The 24,540-nt window shown below is 49.3% G+C and overlaps 1 protein-coding gene and 1 pseudogene across 1 annotated transcript; both read right to left on the bottom strand.

Moving 5' to 3' along the window:
• Positions 1-272: 272 nt before the first annotated feature.
• On the bottom strand, positions 273-24,518 carry LOC148641994 (dnaJ homolog subfamily C member 11). Its single transcript, XM_088617273.1, has 16 exons — positions 24,378-24,518; positions 19,912-20,041; positions 19,088-19,161; positions 18,257-18,358; positions 17,504-17,632; positions 16,540-16,662; positions 15,090-15,163; positions 11,000-11,189; positions 10,071-10,156; positions 9,482-9,598; positions 8,813-8,968; positions 7,954-8,023; positions 7,414-7,471; positions 6,770-6,912; positions 5,898-6,027; positions 273-4,927 (listed from the first exon to the last, which is right to left on the bottom strand). The coding sequence occupies exons 1-16, from the start codon at positions 24,447-24,449 to the stop codon at positions 4,902-4,904; spliced, it is 1,680 nt and encodes a 559-aa protein (XP_088473399.1). The 5' UTR covers positions 24,450-24,518; the 3' UTR covers positions 273-4,901.
• Positions 21,610-21,728, bottom strand: LOC148641995 (5S ribosomal RNA; annotated as a pseudogene).
• Positions 24,519-24,540: the final 22 nt, after the last annotated feature.

The raw sequence follows: 24,540 nt of genomic DNA, 5'->3' as shown, positions 1-24,540 counted from the left end.
GTTCAGGAAGAGTTCTACATATATGTAAAATGCTGTTAAATCTTCTGTTTACCTTTCACCTATTTGTGATTCGCCAGCCTGACTGCCTGCTCTCTTGGGTATTTCTGCATGTGCTATACAGGGAAATATTTGAAAAGGGGAGCTGGCTTATAGTTACACCAGGCCTGATTTACTTAGATAATTAGATAATCAAACACCCTAATGACTACATATGAAATTGCTGTGAATTTCTGTTTGGTTACATATGTAAATAAGCAGACAAGAGCCTAATGTTTCCAGGGCTGTAAGTCTCTTAAAGACTACCTTACAATTTATTCCTTCTCACCACGTGAATTTCAGCCCCTTTTCACATCTACACATTCCGCATCAGCTTGATGAAGCCTGGAACCATGCAGTGGGAATTCTGTATCCCAGCAAAACACCTGTTTTATCCTTATATACAACTGGAAAAAAAATGCATGTACATTGTAATCATTTTCTAAATACCTCACGTAGAAAAGTACATGTTAAAGCACATAATTCACATGGTAAGTCATTGTCTCATTATAAGGGCTACTTAAGGAAGACGAGATACAAATCACACCATCTCTTTCAGTAACTTTGACTATCCGAGTCAAAATACTTCTTAGGAATCCATCTTTACTGACTGTAGTATGCTGTCTTCAGAAACAGTTTTTCTGAACACCGCTATTCCAATAAAATTCAAAGAAAATACCTATGCAATTTAAGAGATATACAGTCCAAGATTGGTTACTGTTGCTCTTTAATCCTGCTGTCATTTAATCTGAGGTGTGAGGCCATGACAGTGGGAGAAGAAGATCACTGGCCGTGGGGAGTCTGCATGTCTGTTTTCGCCTGAAAGAGGTTTTCAGACCTGAAAGAGGCACTGTGCTATCAGGCAGCTTCAGGAAGTCATATTTCTCCAGCTGTTATCAATACAGTTTGCATGCTTAGTACAAGACGTAGCCCATTCATGAACTACTTATGTGTACATCAACGTTTTAAGAGATATAGATAACACAGTGTGTATGAATCATAGCTGCTAGGTCAGTTCATACCTTGGATTCACAGAAAGCCCGAGAAGAGCTGGGATATCAACGTTTAAATACTGTTTTTGATACTAGATGGTGCGTCATGTACTAACATGACATTCAAATGTAATTGGACACAAATGGTAAATGGTATCTTATTTCAACTAATATTTAACAACTGATGATTAATGAGAGAACAAAATCCTCACAATACCAAAAGAAATGACATCCTGCACATTTGTTGCAGATGATGTGAAGTGTGTTATGGCTCATCTCCAACCTTGGACCAAGGAGATTAAGGAAACATTTGACCATATAAAAGTTAACAAATGAAAATACATTTGTGTAAAGGAGATGAACTTTGATTTCACATTGTATACATTAATCAATGGGAAAAGGAAACAAAATAAAAAGCAGATGCCTATTTCCTTAATTTATGCTATGCACAATAATGTGCACACTTTTTTGTAGGTCTGCAGTTTGTGTTGATGAATGGGCTGTAGTGATTTCGGTATTTGAGTGAAAGGATAAAAACTAAAATTCATACAGACAAATATTCATACAGAGCCACAGATCACAGAGTAACAACATGTAGCGATGAGGGTATTCAGGTCAAAATATATGGAACCAGTTATTTCCATTGGACAGGGCAAAGTGAAAATGTTCAGATGACTAGCGTGAGCCTATTCCACTTCTAGGGACCAGCACTGTATTCATCTTCCATAAGGATTTAAAAGTTCACTACAGTTCAGATTGATCTGCACTGTAAACAAATACAGGGGGGGAGGGTGTACAGCTCACTGCAATCCGGTATTCACACAAGAAAACATGAAGCTAACGTTGGGACTCTTTACGAGATAAAAAAAGATATGCCGGTTTCCTTGAGATGTTTGAGGTGTATGATTAAAGAAGACATGCATCTTAGGGGAGGGAACTTCATTCAAATCAAATCAAATCTTTAACTGAGTTACAACAATCAGCTGCAAAAATCAATCCTTTGGCACATCCAAGAAAGAATAAGCTTAAGCATTTGAGAACATCAGAGGGACCACGATGACAAAGACACCCTTTACCCACCGGTACAATTCGATACCTTTCATCCTGCTTAAGCACACAGCAGTTAATGGTCTCGGGAGCCGCAATTAGACAATTTTGCAGCCCTTGTTTTGCCAATGTTAAAAAGTGTACATTGTGCTCTTCCCCTTCTTTCAACTTGCCGAGCACAGGCCCAGCCGTGAGGACGAGGCTGTGGGAGCTCGCCTGGCGGAACTGGAGCGGCAGGAATGGCAGGACGTGACGGAGACTGGCGAAGGGCTACTCCTACCCCCACTTAAAGAACTAAAAGGTTACAAACAGCAGGAGGCCATCAGTCTTGTTTGGCTGCTACTAACTGGTCTGAGGATCTCCTCCGGGTCTCGCTCACACTTCCAAGAGTGGAAGACGTGGGGGAGGGACTTGCCCCCTGACCCGTTACGGGAGCATGGAAGTGGCAGATTTCCAACACGGCCGAGACCCGGCGTGTAGCGAGCGAGGCACCGCCTGATCACGTGTACAAGACGGGGCCCGGCCCAGCTCCACCCCCGGGGCGCAGAGCCGCCCCAGCTTGCGCCGGGCACATTTTGACATCGGCCTTCGTGGCGAGGGTCACGGCCCACCGGAGACCGCCGCCCAAACCCGCATTTCCAGCTGTCGGTGAGCGTGCATGCAAAAGGGATGAGGACGGGGATGACCTGAAATATTTCCCTCTTCGGCACGTAATGACAATTGTTTCTTTCCTCAAGTAATCACAAAAGCAGAGTTCTTCAGATTTGTGTTGGTTTTGCCGTTTCTTTTAATCAACAGTCCCAGTGTTTTTTTAATTGTTGGACAGAAGAGTTCAATTCACACTCCGACCTCATGGATAATTACAGTTACTGGAATATTCTCTATGCGAGTCATTTCCTGACTCATTCTGACAGTCTGCGTACATGGTGGAACTATTGCAATATGTCAAAGAATAAGAAGCGCTCCTGGACACATAGATCTCAAGACCCTGGCCTCCGAGACCATTTGTTCTTTTTCTTTGCCATTTAAAGATTTTTCCTACGTTTCTTTTCAGACAGGTGACAGAGGCAAGTGACGACTCAACAGCAGGGGCCCAATTAACATCGCTGAGCTCCACCCAGCTACACCGCAGCCCTGCAGACAGAAGTACCAGCGAGATACCAGGGCCACCACTGCACAGCTCATACTGGGAAATGCACAGCTGTTAGTCCATGTGCAACAACCAGCATTAGTGTCTATTACATTATAAAATATATTAAGCCCCACCCCATGCACACATACTTTCGTACATATGTGTAAAGAGGTGTTTTAAAAGGAAATTATTTGAGCTACTTCCTTTTTAAAGCAACGTATGAGAGAGACTGACAGAGATCAATGGTACCATGAAGTTCCACCCCACGGCCACAAGAGGGCAGTGGGTGCACGGGTTTGCGGTGCTGTACTAGCAGATCATGGCCAGAACGTTCTGCAAGCATTCCCGCAAATCTTTCGCTTCCCTGGGGTTTCCTACAATCCAGCGTGTGCCTGCGCGTGTGTGTTAGGGCCATTACAGTGCTCCAGGCACTCCTCAGCCCTGCATGTTTTCTAGCTTTCTTTGAATCCTGCTGTTCATCAATAGAGGGCTTAGAGACGGCATCCTTCCAATCACGTAACTGGCTTAATTTAATGAAGTGAGAGCCCTGTAGCGATGCAGAGCGCAGTCGCCTGGTGTCTCTGAAGTCTGGAGCTGACCAGCACTGGCCTGCTTGATCAGCGGGAGAAATGCCAGTCAGTTATCTGATGGACATCGACAGCTCTAGAGGGGGCAGAGACGAGACTCCTGCGGTGTGCATGAATCCACAGAGCCCGCACCGGTGGCGACCAGCCCTGGCGCCAGTGGCTTCACTCGCAGGACAGAAGCAGAGTATAGAAGACCGCAGCTGCCCTCTGCTCTGCGTTTCAAGCAGCTTCCTCCATCGTCAGACAGAGCAGCGCCTGGCAGGTGGGCCAGACTGGGCCGGACGCTGCTCTGTGGGAATAAATGCCCCCCAAGACGTCAACCGCCCACCCCAGCAAAGTGGCACCTCGTATCGAATAGGAGCCGATTCCACTGATGGCTTTGAGAAGGCATGCTTCCAGTCTGTGGACTACTTAGCGGAAGTACGCTACTTCCAGTAGTGCATAGCTGACACCCTGTCGTGAGCCGCGCGCTCTTTAAGGAACAGGACCGTGCCAGACAGCCCCCTCGTTTCCCACGAGGAGTCCGGTCTCCACACTGCCACAGCCAGGACCCATCATGCCCGCCTGCGCCCACCACTGCGGACAGGTCCCTGGCCAATCACGTGGCGCCCTCCCCTTCAGAGCTGGGGCTCCTGCGCTGGCTTAATCAGTGGGCACACCTGAGGGGCTGCAGGAAGACGGAAAACTTCTGCAGATCACACCGCCTGGGCAGTGCAGACAACATACTGGGAGCATATGCCAACACGCACGCATACAAATTCTGGACAGATGCAGAAATGCACACTGTATGTGTGTACATACAAGAGAACGATGTACATGGTTTGGTGTGAATTTTTTTTAAATAAGTAGCAGCTGGTACATTTTCCGGAGCACTTCATGTAAAAAAAGCTTTGCAAAGTCTTTACCATTGCCAAAATATGCCACCTCTGTATTACAGAACAATATCCAGAACCACATGAATGAAAGGGGTCGCACAAGGGTCGCTTGTCCAGGCCTGGGAGCCTGCAGGTCTCCAAGCTGCGCAGCCCGAGTCTAACCCATCCCTCCCTCTGTCTCGCTCTGTCTGTCCAGGGTCTTGTCCCTTTTTAGCCCAACAGCCACAGGCTCCTAAGTGTCGGCATCGATCCTGTGAGCTGCAAGGGGGAAAAGACGACAGGGGCTGATTGAGGAGAGCGTCCTTCTGGAGCAGGAGAGGAAAGGCAGTGTCATCACCTTTCACACAAAAACAAGACGGCAGGACAGTGCCCGAGGTGCACACAGGCACTTCTCCGGCACGTAGACTGATTTTGAATTAAAAAGAGCAAAAAAAGTGAAACTGTCAGACAGTTCTACTACTTGCAAGAGAAACGGCAAGAAATGATTAGCAGAGACGAGAAAAAAAGACAGCAGAACCTGTTATTTTGCATAATGGATTAGCCTTGCATGATTTTGCCTTTGGCTCTCTGTACACAGCACTGTCTCAGAGAATATATTCTGATATACTGCATACTGACACTGATATTAGTTTCTAGAAAGGATCTTCCCACCAGATCTGCAAAACATCACTAAACCAGCAGCGATCTGGCACTTGACAAAACTCCAGCCAGGAGTTGGTCATCCAACACTTCACACACAATAACATACGTTGACAACAGACGTGTGGGAGGCGTAACAGGACGTGGAACAGGGTTACAGAGGGAACGTCTTTTTTGAGAACCCTCTACCCACTGAACCCCTGTCTGTTCTAGTGGAATCAGGTAGCAAGGGAGAGCTGCATTCCTGTGTGAGGAGGCTCAGCACTGGGTAATGAGCTCGCCTCTCGAGGTATGAAAGCAGGCCAGCACAGACCTGAGTTACTGAAGTGGCTGGTTTGATTGCTAAAGGAAAGCTAGAGGACAATAAGGTTAGAGGGCTGAAAGCAGGTGAGGGGCTCCCAATGGTGGAGCCAGGTCTGACTGCTGCTGACCTTAGTAGAAACTGGACACTTAACACACGCTGGAAATCTAAGTAATGACTAACTGGGAAGAAACGTGTGTGAGGGGCTGCTAGATCGGAAGACCACTGCAAGATCTCAGTCAGTGGCGATGTGGCACCCCACAACAGCCACAAAGGGGCGTAACTCACATTGCTTTGGTATCCTAAGCGCCTCCGTGTCTCCCGACAGGACCTGGTGCATCACGCCCCGGAACTGATACAGCACCTTCAGGCCCTTCTCCTCTCCCACACAGGGGTCGTAGAACCCGGGCAGGCCCGCCTGCAAGAGACAGGAGGATGCAGCGTCAATCAGCTGTCCGTGGCCGAGAGCCAGGAGCAGGGGCCGCCAGTGTCACCGGACACTAAATTCGACAAGGAACCAGTCATTCAGCTCAGTCAAAATCCAATTCTGAATGATGGACTACTCATACACATTCAACCTTTTTATTAAAAAGTGCTATATTATCACACGTTGAGCCTCTGGGAACAGCAAGAACGCCTTCAACAGGACAGGGTGTTTCCCAATGGGGCTAGAAATATCCCGTCCCCATCGGGAGCTACCTTCTGAGAATAATGGCGAGGGACTGAACTGCATGTTCCTGCAGTTCACAATACGAGCGAGTAGACTGCTCTAATATAGACCATTCACATCTTAACTTTATAAAATGTTTTACACGCTATTCTTAACTTCTTCTTACGGCTTAACGGACTTTTCAAGCCTACCGCCTTACAACAAAGTGTAACGTACATCAAGTTTGGTATAATGCACACAGAGAGGTTTAACCTGTGTATTGTGCTTTAGGTCACATTCATGCTTCACAAGTGGTGTTCTGTCATTTAGCAGGCTAAATGTTATATGCAAATGCAATACATTAGCACCACTGTGCCTGTCATAAGCAGTGTGGGCTGTATTTTTTTACTGTACATCCTGAACAGGACATCGCTGCCCACAAGAGCAGTAGGCTGATGTTGACTGAGCACGCTGTACTGTACGTGCTGCAGGACGAGCTGCTGTGCTTTACCTTCGAGGCTTCAGTGAGGATAAGTTTGGAGTCCTTCACCAGACACTGCAGGGGCACCGTCACGTCGATGACCTTCGCCCTGTCGTGCCTTCGGCTGTTGTCCGTCACGAATTTGCCATACCAGGCGTTGAGAATGATGAGGCCTGGCAAAGGATACTGGTTAACGCTCGTTGCCACCACCATCATCATCATGAAAAAGGAAGGTCTACAGCCACTTGAATTTAGTTTGTGTCAGCTCAGACACCCACCAAGCAAGAACAAAATACTCATGCCTAGTCCCTCCATTCAGGTATTGCATTTACAGCGTTTTTCTGTGGTATATTCCTCATCACAGTTACATAGTTTGGAGATTCAGCAGTTCTGCTACAATGTTCAGCAGCAAACTGTTTTTTTTTTACCTGACAGTTTTCTAGAAAATACCCCAAAAATACAAAAGCAATTCTTTGTCTTTATTAGCTCTGTGACTGACGTAAAACTAGCTAAGCTGTTTTTTTGATGGGACACAAAATCAGCTGATCGTGGAAAAAGCTGAAAACCACTAATACGACACTTCATTAAAATAATAAGCAAAACTATGAAGGCTTTTCCTGACTCAATAACAGCCAAAATCCACTAATTATTTCTTCAGCTGTTAATCCACTCACCCATCCTAGATTCCTCTGCTTCGATAATCCTGCGGACCGACTCCTGCATCAGCCGCACCTGCGTAGGAGGACAGTGGGAATTAGGCCCTTCACACTTCTTTTCCTGGGCCAATATACGAAGCTCTTACTGAGCATTAGATAAGCTGTGGGTTCTGTTAAACGGTCCAATGCAGTAACAGTCTGCTATAACCAGGCTGCGCTAAAGGGTCCTGCAGTATTAAAAAAAAAAAAAAAAGAGAGAAAATCCACTACACACCGAGTTCTCAATCACTCCTACACCAGGCACGTAAGTATCAGCCTTTTGCATCAGCTCCTGCCTGGTGCACAAGGTCTGACAAACAGATGTGCCCGATGTTCTGTCGCTACTGTATAATCGGCATGTCAGCCTACCTAGATCCCTTCTGTTACTTATTGCTCCATGTCTCCTTGGCTAGGAGTCCTAAACCAACAGCTTGGTGTGCACAGCTGCCCAGCCCAGCTCAAACAGACCCTGCTGTCATCTACCAGGTCTCATCAGCTTTCTTCCTCTTGAATACTTACAGCCGACTCTGCCTCCTGCTTTTTCCGGGCGATGTCCGTGGCGGCACTTTCCCTGTGCTTCTCCAGCTCCCTGCACAGGGAAACGTGCAGAAAGTGTGGGAGGAAGGAATAGAGAAAGGATAAGAATCAGAAAGGTGGCGCACCGGTGCAAATTATATTACAGCATTTCAAGGAGATGGACCGGGGCTAAAATATCGAACCACTGAAACTGCTGGAGCCTCAGCTGATGCCAACAAGCCTGCGCAGACGTTTCGGGCTAATTGTACACGAGACGTCAGCGGACCGAAGAGGAAATTAAGTTTCCAGGAGCACCGGAGACCGGAAACAGGAGAGTGTCTTTGCACGGGGGATGTGAGAATCTAGAGTCAGCTCCCCAGATGCGAGGCTGGGATACAGGTGCCTGGGCTGAACACAGGTCTTGCACTGAAGCTCGAGTGGATCCAAGATGGGACATCGTGGATATAGCTATCGTTTAGGTGGAATTTACTGGTCTACAGAGATCTGCATGGAGGTACAAACACACAGAAGACATGATGGATGGATTGATTGATACCTTCATCATTTCCTTTTTTTTTAATTATATAATGTCAGCATGCCCAAAAGGGTAGGACAGCCAGTTGACCTTGGACCCCCTAGAGGTTTTTTTTCCTCATTAAGGAGTTTTTGGTTCCTCTCCTCCATTGTCTTCTGGTCTTTTCTGTTCTGTATTGACAAAATGTATCATCAATTGTATTGTTAAGCACCTTGGGGCAACCTTGTTGTGAAAGGCGCTATATAAAAATAAAATAAATGGAGTGTGGCACCAGCTGTCCCCCCCAGCTCCGGGCAATGGCGATGTGACCGGGCGAGGCAGGCTTACTGCTCCTTCTGGCTGCGCACGTAGGGCTTGATGATTAGCCGGTGGATGGCCAGGTAGAAGACAAGAGGCCCCACCGTGGCGTAAAACACGGCGCTGGGCAGGAGCTGATCCGTCAGGTGGATGGGGAAGAAGTACGTCTGGCTGGCTCTGTTCAGCCTGTGGGGGGGGGAATCAGACAGCAGCCGGGGGTCAGAGCTGGCGCAGAGCTTACAGGTACCCGTCACTGCTTCGGGTCTCGGAGGACAGGAGCGGGCAGCTTCACCAGCCCACGCCAGCCACCGGTGAGCAGCGCTGTAGCAAATCAAGCCCATCTCGGCACGAGAAACTCCAGCCAGACCGTTCATTTTGTCTGAGCTCCACCCAGGAGACTACAAATCGTTGGCTGAAAACAATGGGCGATTGAGGAATCAGAAAATAAAAAACAAAAGACTAACAGTGCATTAATGCCCCTTCGTGGTGAAATAGCAATTAGCAATTCTTGTCATTTTTCCTCTATAGATAATGTAGAAATTCCCTTTCAATTCTGTCATTATGTATTGGAACTGCATGTGCATATAACTTTGAGGAAATTACATAAAATTACTGACAGAATTATACATAAAAATGGATTTAAAAAAAAAGTGGAGCAACTGGTACAAAAAAGTGGCTCTAGAATGCTCAATAACGTACTTGATTTTGAGTGACACACCCTGGGGGACCCCGACACTGACGGTCGCCCCCAAAACACTGTGGCGGCTGATCTTCCTCTCAGCACCATATTCAACCACGGTGCCGAAAAAGCCCGTCCTGCAGGGCGAGACAACAAAGGAGACATCAAAGAGAGTCGCACCATACCCGCTGACCCACCCCAACCAAGCCAGCACACTCCTCTCGGTAGGCAACCATCACCAATCCCACTCACACAAACACATCCAACTTCAAACAATATCACAAACAAAGAAAGCGATGCTCATTCATTACTCTTTGCACATGCAGAAGCAGGGACAGATAATCTAGGACTGTGGGAAACTGGGTATTTAAGGTGCCTTAAACACATTATAAAACCCGCTGAGCTATGAAAGCAACTTGTAAACTGTTGTGTGACAGTTAACAATCTTACAAACTAAATCCCAGATCCTGCAAGCTTTCGTTGAAAGCCTGCTAAGAGCATCATTTTTAAACTGCTTCTTCTTCCGCGCTGCTGAACAGAAGCACTCGAGAGTCAGGTCCTGAAGTCAGCGCTGAGCTGCGCGGGCGCAGTGTAGGCAGAGGTTCTCACTTGACAGAGCCCTTGATCTTGGTCTGGTCCTCATCCTGGAATTTGTACTGGTAGCTGAGCATCATGAAGGAGTGAGGGATCCCCAGCTGGCGACAGAGCAGAGAGAGCCGGTGAGGAAGGTGTGGCTGAGCTCAGTCGGACCTGAACTGCACTGGCAATTCTAGTGTGCAAAGCATGCTAAGTGTTCATAAACCTCACACCAAGGCTGAGATAAAAGCATACTGTGATATAGCACTGGTTTAAGACACGAAAATGTAAAAATGTGAAATTCATCCCCCCCTCATATAATATCATTTGCAAAATATTTCAGTAAACCTAGGCACTGATGTGTGAGCCATTATAATCCGCCAAGCTCAGAGGCGGGCGGTGAGCAGCAATAGAACCGACTGGACAGCAGTGCTCAAAAGCCAGAATACTGTTCGCCCTACCACGAAAACAACATGGAGGGACAAGGAATAGCAAATCGCTTGCGTTTATACAGCATTTTACACCTTTATCGTGCAGGAGGGGACCCCCTCCACCTATCACAGGTTGAACTAGGGGGAAACCCTGGGCATGGCTGGACTGCGCAAGCCCAAGGAGGAATTCGGCCAAGTCGCCTGGGTTGACACTCCTGCTCACCCGCTGTATTTAAGCCTCCCATATTAGACTGTACGGCCCTGATGGAAACAGGCAAAGCACCAAGCAGGAAACGCAGCAGCTGAATGCACATTACAGGGCCCGCGGCAGGCGGGACACGCCCCACTGCTCCCCTGCTCCTAGTCCCAGGCCGGACAGACGCCTCCACCCACAGGCACGTGTATGACTCCCAGACTGGCTGTTCTTACATGCACAGGCCCGAGCCCCGGGCACCGAGCCCCGGGCACCGAGCCCCGGGCACCGAGCCCCGGGCACCGAGCCCCGGGCACGAGCCCCGCCTGCGCTCTCACCTGCAGCGCGAAGGTGAAGTGGCTGGTCTTGGTGTCCCTGACGATGCTGGTGTTCATGGCGGACTGCGTGCCCCAGCGCCACTGCAGGTAGCCCATGGTGTTCTTGTCCAGGTGCCGCGCCAGGACCGTGGTGAGGCCGGGGCGCACGCCGCGCGAGGAGAACTGCAGGCCGCACTGCGAGGTCACGAAGCTGCGGGGGGGGGGGCGAGGAGAGTCAGGGCTCCTGCACGCCCAAACCCCGGCGTGCTTTCACTACACCGAGAGCTGAAACCCGCTGTCGCCTCCAGAGAGCACCACTGGGGGGCGCTCAGTGAGTGGCACATGACACATTTACGTGGGGCGGAGCGGTGGCTCTGAGGCTCAGGATCTGCGCCTGTGGCTGGAAGGTTGCCGGTTCGAATCAAGCAGCTAGCAGAGGAATCCTACTCCATTGGGCCCCTGAGCAAGGCCCTTAACCCCAGCTGCTCCAGGGGTGCTGTACAATCGCTGACCCTGCGCTCTGACCCCCAGCTTCTCTCCCTGTCTGTGTGTCTATGTGTCTGTGTGTCTCATGCAGAGCAAGTTTGGGTATGCGAAAAGACAAATTCCTAATGCACGAAACTGTATATGGCCAATAAAGCGATCTTATCTTAATTTTATCTTATATACCGAGGGCGCTCTGCAATGCTAGCTAACAGCCTGAGGAACCACCTTCCTGGCCACATCTGTGAGAGGAGAGATGCATCGACTTAGCGTCCCTAAAAAACACACAATGTGCTCCTTATCTCTCAAACGGTCCTATAACCTCATTGTCATCTACCTCGAGATCCACATAAAGATGTTAAAATCTCAGCACTGCCAACCCTCTGTAAAGCACTTTGCCCTATGGACAAAGGCCCTACCATCCCAAGAAGGCCAATCTACGTGCATCCCAAGCAGTTCATATTTAAGAGTCTTCCAGACCGTACTGTATAGGCACAGTGTAGTTTAATACAACGACTTTCATCATTTCATCTCAAACTGTCCATGCACACTTTAGTACTCCCCCAGTGTATGTGGAGTGCTCAGGGATTCTTCGGAATAAAAAGAGCTTAGAAATACAAACCATTCCTGTTAATTACAACAGAGGCTGACAATCCTTACACCGTGAATCAAGGTATTATTGACTTAATTAATTCTATAGAACCTAAAGAGAGTAAAAAGATTTTTTTTTTAAAACGCTACTGCAATATTTCAGGCCAGTCCCCAGTTTATTCTCGTGTTAAATTTGTTCATCCACATCCGGGGGAAGATTTGAACTGTGGGGAGGGGAGAAAGCTTTGAAAATAACAACCCAAAAAAGACCACAGGAGTCAGATCACCTTTGCAAAATAAACTTATTTCTTTCTTCTATAAATAACACCAATAGGCATGAGGAAAGTTTAAAACCAGCGCCGGGGCATTATTCCCCTCTTTTTCATTAAAAACCTATTTTCCCTCTTCCACAGCGCACTGCTCAAGAACAGCGCGGCGGATTCTGCTTTGGGGAGGAAGCTAAATAAAATCTGCCCGCGACTCGGCTAAGCAGTTACTGTGTCAAGTGTTATAAAAGGACCAGCTCGCGCTTGGTTTCTCGCCCTCCTACGAGAGGAGAAAGCCAGTAATTGAAGTGGAAAAAAACAACAACACAGGTTTCATATCCTGCGTGTCCCAGGAGTAAACAAGGTGGCATGTCCTTTCCAATAAACTCATGTGAATCACAGAGCCCGGCCAGCCTGTTCTGCTCTGCCAGGTGGATATTTTCTCCTGCTTGTCCTAGATAGCAGCTGGACCAGATCCCAGAACGGAGCTACTCCGCTGAAATTCCGGCGGGGCGAGGGGGGTGGGAGCACTGCTGTGATTGCACTCAACCCTAGATAAACAGGGAAAAGCAACCAGCAATTCTTGAGTGGACAGACACTGTTTAAATGCACGGTGCTTGTAAGCACATAGCGAATGGTTATAAATGAGACAAGACTGGCACACCTAGCCCATTCGGTAGCCAGTGGTTAATCAATCACAGGATCATCCAGCCCTTAATTGAAAGGCTACTGGCTTAAACTACCTGGCTGGGCAGTTGGTTCCATACTCCCATCAGCCTTTACTGAAGAAGTGCCTCCCCTCTTTCAGTTTTCATTGCAACGTCTACGGACCACTCAGACAACTGTATCTTGAGACCGAGGCACTACACTGTATTTGCCTGTGACTTTGATTTTTAATACAATGACCATAGGCAAGTCACGAAAGATGTTAAAGTAGAAAGATCAATTGTGCTAAAACAAACAGTTTCTCGGCTGTGTTTTTATACTATGCAATACTGTTTTCTCTAAGAAAGAGGTTTGATAACCTCCACACTAAGCCCAATATAGACGTATAACTTCTAAAACACACCATTTAAAACTCACCCAAGGGACAAGCGTCAGGCTTACTGATTTATCAGAACACGCACCTTTAATTTCAGGAGAGCTGAACGCAGGATATGAGCAAGCAAGATGAACCACTGCCTTATAATAACAGTGTCAGGGACCAGTAAAAATGTGCTATAAATCAAGGGCAATGATGTAACACAGGGAATTAAAAAAAAACACTGAACAGACAGGCACAGCGTAGCATAGCTCCCCCTTCAAGGACAGAAATATATCCAGGAACATGCTACAAAAACAATCAGGAAGATGATAAACAGTGTACGGTATTTTGTGACTAAAGCATTTAAGGGCACAGTACAGCTCTATATGGAAGAAGGGTCAATGCCTTGGGCTGTAGTGCTAAAGGAAGAAGAAACAGGCCATGTGCTGCTTTAATCGCTGCTGCTGTGCTGACTTCTCCAGGGGTCAGCAACACCTGTCAGGGCTGTCAGACAGCAGGCCTCTAGCTTAAAGAAGCCTGTGTGCTAGACAGAGGAGGGTCGGAGAAGGATGTAAGCAGCGTGGAACGTTTTAATTTTCTAGCCTACGCAGAGCATGGATGTGTTCAAAAACGCCGTGCTTTCAGTGGTTAATATACTGCACACATAGCAAGGGGAACAACTGACTACACAAAACATTTCAGGAGATCAGCACACTGAAATAATGAGCACTGAGACGTCAACCGTGTGCACTTTAGACGCAAGCAATGCTTAGGCTCCGTAATTAAAAGGAAACCGCAATCTTTCTGTACAAGCTGAAGTATCAGTGGACAGGAACCATGTATAGTTACACCCTCCTTTCAGAAAGCCTACCCTGTTCAGTCACACAAAGATGATCTTCTGCTGTTGCCGGCATCGTAAGATTTACATGTTTCTCTTCCTGCAATACGATTAGATGGTGGAGTTGAGGAATCTCAAGACTCTCTTGTCAGTATTGTTTATTAATCAGACTCACACATGTGAAATTGATTAGAACAGAGAGTCAGCCCAAACACATGCAGTGAATATTAAATAAGGAGCTTGAGTGACTCAGAAGAGGTTTGTGTGATCAGATAAAATATCTCTAGATGCTTGTGATTGTCAACCTCTGTGCTAGATTACTCGTCAAAAAAGAAATACAAAATCCGTGGCAGGGCAATTACCACATTTTTATAATACATTTCATATATTTGTTTTTACTGACAATACCCTGGGTCCTGGTTGAATTTCTATCATTAATGTGGTGTAATAGAAGTAACATTACTACAGACAGGGAAGAAACCCCTGTACTTGACAGTGATGCAATAAAAGGACGGCGATAAAGTAGAGCGATACATACAGTAAAGCGGTGTGTGTGCTTGTAAAAACAGCTTCAAATGTCAGCAATTTATCCACTAAAAGCATTTTTATTTTCACATTTAGACTACAGGCAACGCCGGCCAGCACATTTTTCTTTTACACTGGACCAGTCGCTCCAAGTTTGGAAACAACCGTACAAAAAAAAAAACGTCGTCCCTCAAGTGGTCACTTAAGGACAAGCGTACCAAACTGGACAGAACTGTGCTCGGAAACTGGAATATCCACTTAACGGGAGCTTGGGTAAATCTCGACACCAGTGTACGACCTGAACCTTAAGCTCTAAAACCCATGCTAATGTTAGTGCACTCTGTGCTCTGTGCCCCCTGCCCCTCTGCCAAAAGCAGGACTCACCAGCGTGGCGTGAGGTTACGAAATATCTTCATCCCAAAGAGTGGGCCATGCATGTCCCCAGCACCAAACTCCACCTGGAGAGAACAAAGCCCACTGAGACTCGGACATGTGCTTGCCAGGCTGGAAGATCCCCCCTTGCACAAACGAGTGGCTCTGTGGTGCCGCTTCCTCAGGGTTTCTGAAGGCTGAAACTCTGGGAGGGTGGAGTCACTGCGAGCTTCTGGTGTCTCCGTCTCCAGTTACTGAGAGCATCAGCATGAGTGTGTACTGTATGTCAGCGGAGGATGATGGTCTGTGTGCACTCGTCACGAGTGTGCACATCAGTGTCCGGTAGAGTGAGAGGAGGTCTGTCTGTGCACACCAGTGTCTGGATGCCTGTGTGCGCTCATCACAAGTGTGCACACCATTGTCCGGATGAGTAAGATGTCTGTATGTGCTCGTCACAAGTGTGCACACCAGTGTCAGGATGAATGAGAAAATGTCTGTATGTGCTCGTCACAAGTGTGCACACCAATGTCTGGATGAATGAGAAGATGTCTGTATGTGCTCGTCACAAGTGTGCACACCAATGTCTGGATGAATGAGAAGATGTCTGTATGTGCTCGTCACAAGTGTGCACACCAATGTCTGGATGCCTGTGTGTGCTCATCACAAGTGTGCACACCATTGTCCGGATGAGTAAGATGTCTGTATGTGCTCGTCACAAGTGTGCACACCAGTGTCAGGATGAATGAGAAAATGTCTGTATGTGCTCGTCACAAGTGTGCACACCAATGTCTGGATGAATGAGAAGATGTCTGTATGTGCTCGTCACAAGTGTGCACACCAATGTCTGGATGCCTGTGTGTGCTCATCACAAGTGTGCACACCATTGTCCGGATGAGTAAGAAGATGTCTGTGTGTGCTCATCACGAGTGTGCACTCCAGAGTCCGGATGAATGAGAAGATGTCTGTATGTGCTCGTCACAAGTGTGTACACCAATGTCTGGATGCCTGTGTGTGCTCATCACAAGTGTGCACACCATTGTCCGGATGAGTAAGAAGATGTCTGTATGTGCTCGTCACAAGTGTGCACACCAGTGTCCGGATGAGTAAGATGTCTGTGTGCGCACACCAGTGTCCGGATGAATGAGAAGATGTCTGTATGTGCTCGTCACAGGTGTGCACACCAATGTCTGGATGTGCTAGAGGGTGTCTGCATGCTCTCACCATGAGTGTGTACACCAGTGTCTGGAGGAGTAAGAGGGTGTCTGTGTGTGTACTATACTGGAGCACTGGGACTGAGAGACAGCAGGGAGAGCAGCCTCAGCTTTCCCAGGAGGTCTCCCATCCAGGTACTGACCAGGCTCACACCTGCTGAGCTGCAGTGGGCCGCCAGCTGTGAGCTGCAGGGTGATATGGCTGCTCACCGCCTGTAGCTGCACACGCACGCGTCCGGATCTGCCCTCACCTCTCCCCAGCCCTTCGCGGAGGTGACGCGGCGCAGCGCCAGGCTGATGTTGCCCCCTCCGTTGCCGTTCTGCGTGGAGAGCGAGCCAGACAGGATGGCGGTGTCCGTCGTGGTCAGAGGGGCCTGCGGAGACCACATGGTCACTCCTACTGCCGCGTGTGCACCACGCCCACGGCCCACTTCGGCTTTCGTGGACCGCAGGCTTGCACAAGCAGCCAAGAGCCGCTTATTCCAGACAAGTTGACACCAGGACGCACAATCAAAGGTGAACAAAAACTGGTTGACAAAAAAATTAATTATTCAAAACACAGTAAAAAACACTGATTCCTCCCACCATCCCCGGTACCCCCACTGTATTTCCTACCAAAGCTCCCCTAAAATGACATCCGAGAAGTAAGTCAGATATTCCACACAGGTAAGGACTACAGCAGCAGTCTGAAGAGTGGGGCACAAACACACTCTTCTCCCCTTGGGCAAGCTAGAACAGGCCCTCGAGTCCTCACATCAGTGCCCATACCCTTCAGTAATCTCTTCCATTCAATCTCTTCAACCAGAGGTGAGGGATGTTGGGAAAAAGGCCAACAGCGAGATAGCTGAGCTGGAAGGCAAACATGCAGACACTCTGGTCCGCCATGACTGAAGTTGGATCTCATTGGTCTAAGCCATCCATTTAAAAAAGCATCACTGCCACTGCCAGTTTTTTTATTTGCCGAATCGACTCTTATTCAGTAGGTCTATAGACAGTCACACAACTCGAGCAATTAAATGCCATTTCTATGCATCGTGGTATAAACCTGATCTCTCGGTGATGCTATCTCGACATTGATGTGGCGTATCTCCACTGTGCTACATGCCTGTGCAACGAAAACAGCTTCCAGCAGAAGTAAATAAACAGCTCCTCCAAAGGCTCCAAACCACCGGGCAAGCAGGCAGGCTGCGACGAGCTGGCGGCTGTGGGCTGTACCTCTATGGACTGCGAAATGTGCATCTTGTTGATCTCGATCTGTGGGAAGCCTCCCCCTGGCATGTCTTCATAATCTTCTTCGTAGTGATCGAAGAGGTCAGTGGCATCCACTCCCACGCTGATCGTCCCCTGAGAGAGACACGGCCGGCACAGCACAGAGACACCGGCTCAGCTTGGGCAGGTACAGGTACACACAGCACAGAGACACTGGCTCAGCTTGGGCAGGTACAGGTACACACAGCACAGAGACACCGGCTCAGCTTGGGCAGGTACAGGTACACACAGCACAGAGACACTGGCTCAGCTAGGGCAGGTACAGGTACACACAGCACAGAGACACCGGCTCAGCTAGGGCAGGTACACGGACACACAGGGCCAGAGCATTTACTTCATTTATACCGACAAGCACTCAATTGTTGAAATGAATGAAAAGACTGGACTGAAAAGACTGAAACTTTATTGTGAGTTTATTACGATTAGTTTTGTTTTAAAAACTGTGCCACCTTATTGTCCATTTTAAATCTTACGATACTGGATTGAGTTCTAACTGAGCAATGTTGGTAAACGCTGTTTTTGTATCGTGGTATTGTACCATTCCTGTATTGTACTGCTGTCATGCGTCTGATACGTTTTGAGCTCTTCATGTGCAAGAAAAATAAGGGGCAACAAAGGTTCACTCAGTTCATTCGAACAGACAGCCAGCGAGCGTGGCGAGAAGACGGGGGGGCCGACGAAGACGGCCGCTCTCCTCACCTTGGGGTTGGTCCTCTGCTGCAGCCGCCTCTCGTCGCGCTCTCTCTGGAGCCGCTCGAACTCCTCCCGGATCTCCGCCGGGGTCCTCTTCCTCTCCACCACCTGGAAGCGGGAGGGCAGCGGGGCCGGGAGCCCCGACTCCGCGTCACCGGCAGGTAGCGCAGGGCGCCGGGCGCCGGGGAGAGGCCAGCAGCTCGGCCGGCCTACCGGCTCCGGGGATCAGAGCTCATCCCCGGTGCCGCGGGCTCAAGCCAGCACATCTCCCCTAGACGGGCCGCCGGGCTCCTGCAGACGACCGCAACCCCCAGCAAGCGCTGCTGGTACCCATTTACACCACGGTCAAACACAGAGCAGCAGCAGCAGCAGCACAGATGGCTACATCTGCAAATCCACTGCCTGCTGTCGAGAGCTCCAGAGCACCACGTGCAGGGGGCACAGCCCTGCCACAGCAGAACGACAGCGATGCCCACAGAACGGCTCTGACTCTCAGCCCGCGCCCGCGTGCGGCACGCCCAGACACACCCGCGTCCCACCGCCCCCAGGGCCCGCGTGGACCACACGGCCGGGCAGGAGGCGGATCGACGGCGGAGGGGGAAATCGGAGCGCTCCACGTGTTCGGGAAGCGTCGCCGTGATCACCGCAGCAGGGCTCAGCAGGGGATGAAAGCAATGCCCCGGGCCTTTGTGAAAGACCACCGACCGCAGGTGTACACCGTATAGGGTGCAACTGCAGTCCGCTGTACTGTTACTGCAAATTGTGTTGGCAATAAGAGATGTGTGATCACCACACCACAGAGTAAGGAATGACTGCGTTCTGCATCGGCGCACTTACCTCCCATCCTTCCACCTCCAGACCCCTCTTCCCGTAGACATCGTAGATGGCCCTGGACTGTGGATCGCTGAGCACTGCGGGCACACAGAGGGAGAGGGAGTGGGAGGGGGTTAGAGGGCAAAACCAATGTGCTTCTCCTGAACCTCCTTACTGGCCCAGAGCTGGCCAGGCTGCATCTAAAGGCTGAGGGGTGAGGAGGAAGGAGAAAACAGCAGCCCTGCAGCTCACAGCTGGCAGCCCCACTGAAGCTCAGCAGGTGTGAGCCTGGTCAGTACCTGGATGGGAGACCTCTTGGGAAAGCTGAGGCTGCTGCTGGAAGAGGGGTTAGTGGGGCCAGCAGGGGGCCCTCACCCTGCGGTCTGTGTGGGTCCTAATGTCCCAGTATAGTGACGGGGACACTAGACTGTAAAAAAGGGACCGTCCTTCGGATGAGAAGTAAAACCGAGGTCCTGACTCTCTATGGTCATTAAAACTCCCAGGGCGTTTCTCGAAAAGAGTAGAGGTGTAACCCTGGCGTCCTGGCCAAATTTCCCTTTGGCCCTTGCCAATCATGGCCTCCTTATAATCCCCATCTATGGATTGGCTTCATTACTCATTACTGAGAGCTGATGTGCTGTGAGCGTTCTGGCGCACTATGGCTCCCGTTGCATCATCCAGGTGTAGCTGCACAATGGTGGTGGTGGAGGGGATCCCCATTACCTGTAAAGCGCTTTGAGTGGAGTGTCCAGAAAAGCGCTATATAAGTGTAAGCAATTATTATTATTATTATTATTATTATTATTATTAAAACAAAACCAAACTGCGAGCTTCGCCAGCCTGCTCACCTTCGTAGGCCTGGTGCACCAGGTTGAAGAGCTGCTCCGCCTGCCTCTTGAGCTCGGGGTCCCTGTGCTTGTCGGGGTGGTAGAGCATGCACAGCCGGCGGTACGAGGCCCTCAGCTCCTCCTGCGTCGCCTGGATACCGCAGCGAGAGGGAATCAGGACAACGACATCAGAAAGCTCACAAACCGGAGGAGGAGGTGGCACATCCTACTTCATTCGGGTGCAAGTTAGCTCACTGGCTTCATCAGGCTGCTTCCTGCTGCATCGGCGTCCGAAACAGGCTCGGACGGCGCGGTGCAAACACGCAAATCAGGCACAGATGTTTAAAGTCCCAATTTCGCAGAACAGTTATTCAATCTCGGGGACAAAATAAATGAATTGGCGGGATAGAAAAAAATGACACATTTGGAATAAAGCACAAAATCATGAACTTTGTGAAGGTACTGCAAGTCGCCATGTTGTCAGAAACTCGAATTCGCGTTCCCGGGAATCACAACGTGATGTGGCCCTTCCTGCTCACTAGTCCCCATAATGAATAAAGTAACGGGAGGAATGAGCATATAAATACGGGTTGTGCAGCAGATATTTCACCACAGAAATGTTCCAACGTGATCTGCATGCAGAATTAACAGAATTAACAAGTAAGTAGCGTTTGGAGGCAAAACCATCTCAAAATCAAGAGTAATATTTCTTTGGATTGAAGGAGAATGCATTCCGCTTGTTTACAGTGTCACAGGAAGTTTTATTCCCTTGTGCTAAAGCGCAGAACATGGCCCTGCGCAGACCTGGGAATTTTGTCTGTTTTGTGTTAATTGGAGGTTTTACGTGTTACTTCGTACATTTGACTTTCAAAAACAGTGACCTTCAAAAGTCAGTGTTAGCCTCTCCTGTCTGACCTGGGGACTCACAGCAGTGCCCTGCTCTGACGGGCCCGAAGAACTGAAGGCTCTGAAGGGACCCAATTCAAGCAAGCATTTCAAGCCCCCCCCCGAGTGCAGCTAGCGACCGAAAAAGAGGCAAGTAGGGCCCCCAGTAGCCCCGCCTGCCAGACAGGAGAACGTGCGCTGGAGGAGCCCGACAGCAGGAGGGGGAGGGAAGTCCGAAGAAAGCCGGAGCGCCAGCACTCCCAGCTGTAAGGGATGGAAGCGAAGAAGGGAGGAAGGGAGAAAGACAGAGGATGAAGAGAAGAGAGAGACAGGTGTTTGTGTGGGATACGAACGGTGTCAGTGTCCTCTCGTGGGCCGGATAAAGATGGAGCAAGCGAGAAGGGGGGAAGGGACAGAGTGCTGCCGACCGAGACGCGTGAAGAGAGGCAGAAAGACAGGAAGAGAGAGAGAGAGAGCTCTTTGACAACCCAGCTCTTTCCTTCCTTGAACTCTCGACTGCCCGAGGCCATCACCTCCCAAGCCCCAACCTTCGGTAATAAGATCACTTTATTGGCCACGTACAATTTCTTGCATTAGGAATTTGTCTTTTCGCAGACCCCAGCTTGCTCTCCCTGAGACACACAGACAGGGAGAGAAGCTGGGGGTCAGAGCGCAGGGTCAGCCATTTATAGGGCGCCCCTGGGGCAGCTGGGGTGAAGGGCCTTGCTCAGGGGCCCAACGGAGGAGGATTCCTCTGCCGGCCGCGGGATACGAACCGGCAACCTTCCAGCCACAGGCGCAGATCCTGAGCCACAGAGCCACCACTCCGCCCAAAGCTTATAGCACCTGGTATTCCCAGGCCGTCTCCCATCCAAGTACCAACCAGGCCCGACCCTGCTTAGCTTCCGAGATCAGACGAGATGGGGCGTGCTCAAGGTGGTGTGGCCCTAAACAGCCAAAGCAGTCACTAAGACCTCAAGGCACCTCCGCCAAGCCCCACACCGAGCTGTCCAGACTGGGCTATTTATTTTAATACATGTCGGACAAGCCCAGCAATCAAACCCTTCGTTCCCCACCCCCTAGTCGCGAAACGAGGCCAGCTTTCTCCATCTATAAACCGATAATGACAAATGGCCTCACGGGCTATTGACAAGTGAGAACAGTTTAATTTCTCCATAACAGCTTTCTTTTCCAATACAGCATCAGACAGGCAGCTTCATCACGCTGGAGGCAGCTAAGGTCATCTGTTCAATACAGCAAGAGTGATAACTACCTTCAGAGAGAGTTATAAATTTCAGATACAGTGAGAGCAGACGTCCTTAATGAATATGCATCACAGCCATTTTATGCCTCCAGCTTATTTTTAACCTCAAGTGCTTAAACTTCCCTGTGTTCAAGATGATGAATTTAAATGCCCTCCCTTCATGGATTCATAAGAAATGTCGGATTTCAAGGTACTTTGAGGCCCATGCTTATTTGCAGTCAGCTGTGTGCAATTTCAAGCTAAATGGCATACTGTCCAAACAGTTACTAATCATGTAGATTGCCAGGGCAAAGAAAACAAAGGCGTTTAATGCAGAAATAGAGTGGAAGATACTGGCTGAGTAACGGCCCAATTGCTTTCATCCATTACAAGCACTTATCGAAATGCACTGGTATTATTCGCTCCACATCTGTCTTCAGACGCAAAGCCTGGCGCTCCACAGGACACTTTCACATAGACACAGGCCCAGCACTCGCTAAAACCTGAAACAGCTGTACCCACTCTGCAAGGCTGCCCAACTTGCTGAACCAGTTCGCGTGCTCTTCTAGAGCGCAGGCCGATCTCTGCTGCACACCGCTCACCTGTTCAATACCCACACATCCCTCCCAGCACCCCGGCTCAGCCCTGCCCCTCTGCCTACCACACAGCAGGGACCCCTAAGGGTAGCAAGTAAAGTGGTGGGCGCACTGAGAATAGCAGCTACAGAAGCAGTGGCGATAAGTGGTAAATGAAAAATGGTGCTCTTGTCACCTAAGAGCCTCAACACTCCCTGAATGCATGCTCTCCCTCCTGAGAAGCCCTTTATCCAATTGAGACAGCACGCTAGGGACAGAACTCAGGCTCCAGCACTGCAAGGGGGGGGTAAGATCAACCTATCCAACTACTGTTTAACCGTTTCATCCATCTCAGGGTCAGGGGGAGCCGGAGGCTATCCCAGCAGGCAACAGGCACAGCGCAGGGTACCCAGGGCAGGGGCCAGTCAACCGCAGGGCACACCCAGAAACCCCCACACGGGCCAGTTTTCCCAGAAGCCAGCATGGAGGAAACCGACGCACCTGGAGGAAACCCATGTGAACATGGGGGGAGCATGCAAACTCCACCCAGACAGACCCCCAGGGCCCCAGTGCTGTGAGGCTGCTACTTTTTACTTTATCGGTTTCATTTTCATTTATTACTTTATTAAGTTATTTTACTTGAAGATCCTCAGCGTCTTTATGTTGTGAAATATGTGACATTCCTCAAATGAGCCTACTGCCCAAAGTGCTCTCAGCTGTCAAGGGTTAGTGGAATGTGGAAAGTATCCAAAGGGTGTCCACTAAGAACCCAGCTGCTCTACAGGAGAAGGCACTGGTTGAAATAAACATGAACTGGGCACACGATGTAAGAGGTCCACATGTAGCCAATTCAACAAACTTAATAATTATTATCGAGGGGTTTATCCTAATAAAACCTCCTCCTGAATAAAGCTTTGAGCCATTCCAGTGCATAATGTTGACAACCACAAAATGAAACGTGTTGGTGCTTCTCTTCCTTCCCAGTTAAATCCATTAGAATTGCATCTACTTTTTCTTTAGAACACCTTCTACAGAAAGCAGCAGATTGCAAAGCCTGAAAATGGAAACAAAAACAAACTTATTCCACAGTATCGAGGCACGTTACTCTGCTGCTGTCGATGACAGAGGAGTAAAGGTGCCCAGCCGCAGGACAGCAATGGGGAGAGGGTTCCACAAAGTGTTAACTGCACAACTGCCACAAGAGATAGTATAACTCGTATTTCATACCGCCACAACGGCGAAGTACTCGAACACGCCTAGATATAGACAGATTTTGGACAGTTTTACATCAGTAAGGAAAAGCCTCGCTCGTTACACTATACCTGTCTGAACTCATCCGTCATAGCTTATCTGTCAATTATGTAGACACAATGAGAAACATTTGCATCTCCAGAAACATCGCTTTCGATCTCCCTGCTCAGCCTGACCTCATGTGCAGAATGAATTATTGACAGACTCGTCAGCCACAAAGTCATACGACCGGCGCGGAAAGAAAGCGAAACCAGAGCCCTAGGGTCGTCACCTCTTTCACTAAAAGGTTTTATTTGGATGTTGTCCGAGATAATCAGTATACAAAGGTCCGTTTACAAAACCACAAACCACCCAGAGGTCTGTCAAAGAGCTCGCCCCGGCTGCCGTAACTGAACTCTTGAATGATAAGCGAGGGTCATCCGAGTCGGCGGCTCCCGGGCACCGACTCCTGCAAACACTGCCAAACCAGCCCACACCGCCTCCTGACCGCCTCACCGCGGAGCCCCGTGGCCGGGCGGGAAAGCACGCCTCACCTCCCTCCTGACGTTCAAAAGAGAATAGTAGTCATCGTTGTCTAAATCCTCATCTCCCAAGGCCGCCGCCATGCCTGCAACCTTTCAACTCCGCCTCCTGCCAGCGACAATTTGGCTGCGTTCGCGACGCTGCGCTCGCGGAAGTCTGCGCGGCGTCTGCGCA

This window comes from Lepisosteus platostomus, chromosome 23 (genome assembly GCF_059453375.1).
Source record: "Lepisosteus platostomus isolate fLepPlt1 chromosome 23, fLepPlt1.hap1, whole genome shotgun sequence".
In the NCBI taxonomy this organism is placed as follows: Eukaryota; Metazoa; Chordata; class Actinopteri; order Semionotiformes; family Lepisosteidae; genus Lepisosteus; species Lepisosteus platostomus.
This window is presented reverse-complemented; position numbering and strand designations above follow the sequence as displayed.

What these genes read in the sequence shown, in the direction of transcription:
- LOC148641994 (XM_088617273.1), bottom strand. Translation starts at nt 24,449, where the DNA reads ATGGCGGCGGCCTTGGGAGATGAGGATTTAGACAACGATGACTACTAT. An exon ending in TGGAGGTGGAAGGATGGGAG is followed by an intron (nt 18,359 to 19,087) that starts GTAAGTGCGCCG and finishes TCCCGCTTCCAG; the next exon opens with GTGGTGGAGAGGAAGAGGAC. An exon ending in AAGATCAAGGGCTCTGTCAA is followed by an intron (nt 9,599 to 10,070) that starts GTGAGAACCTCT and finishes CTCGCCCTGCAG; the next exon opens with GACGGGCTTTTTCGGCACCG.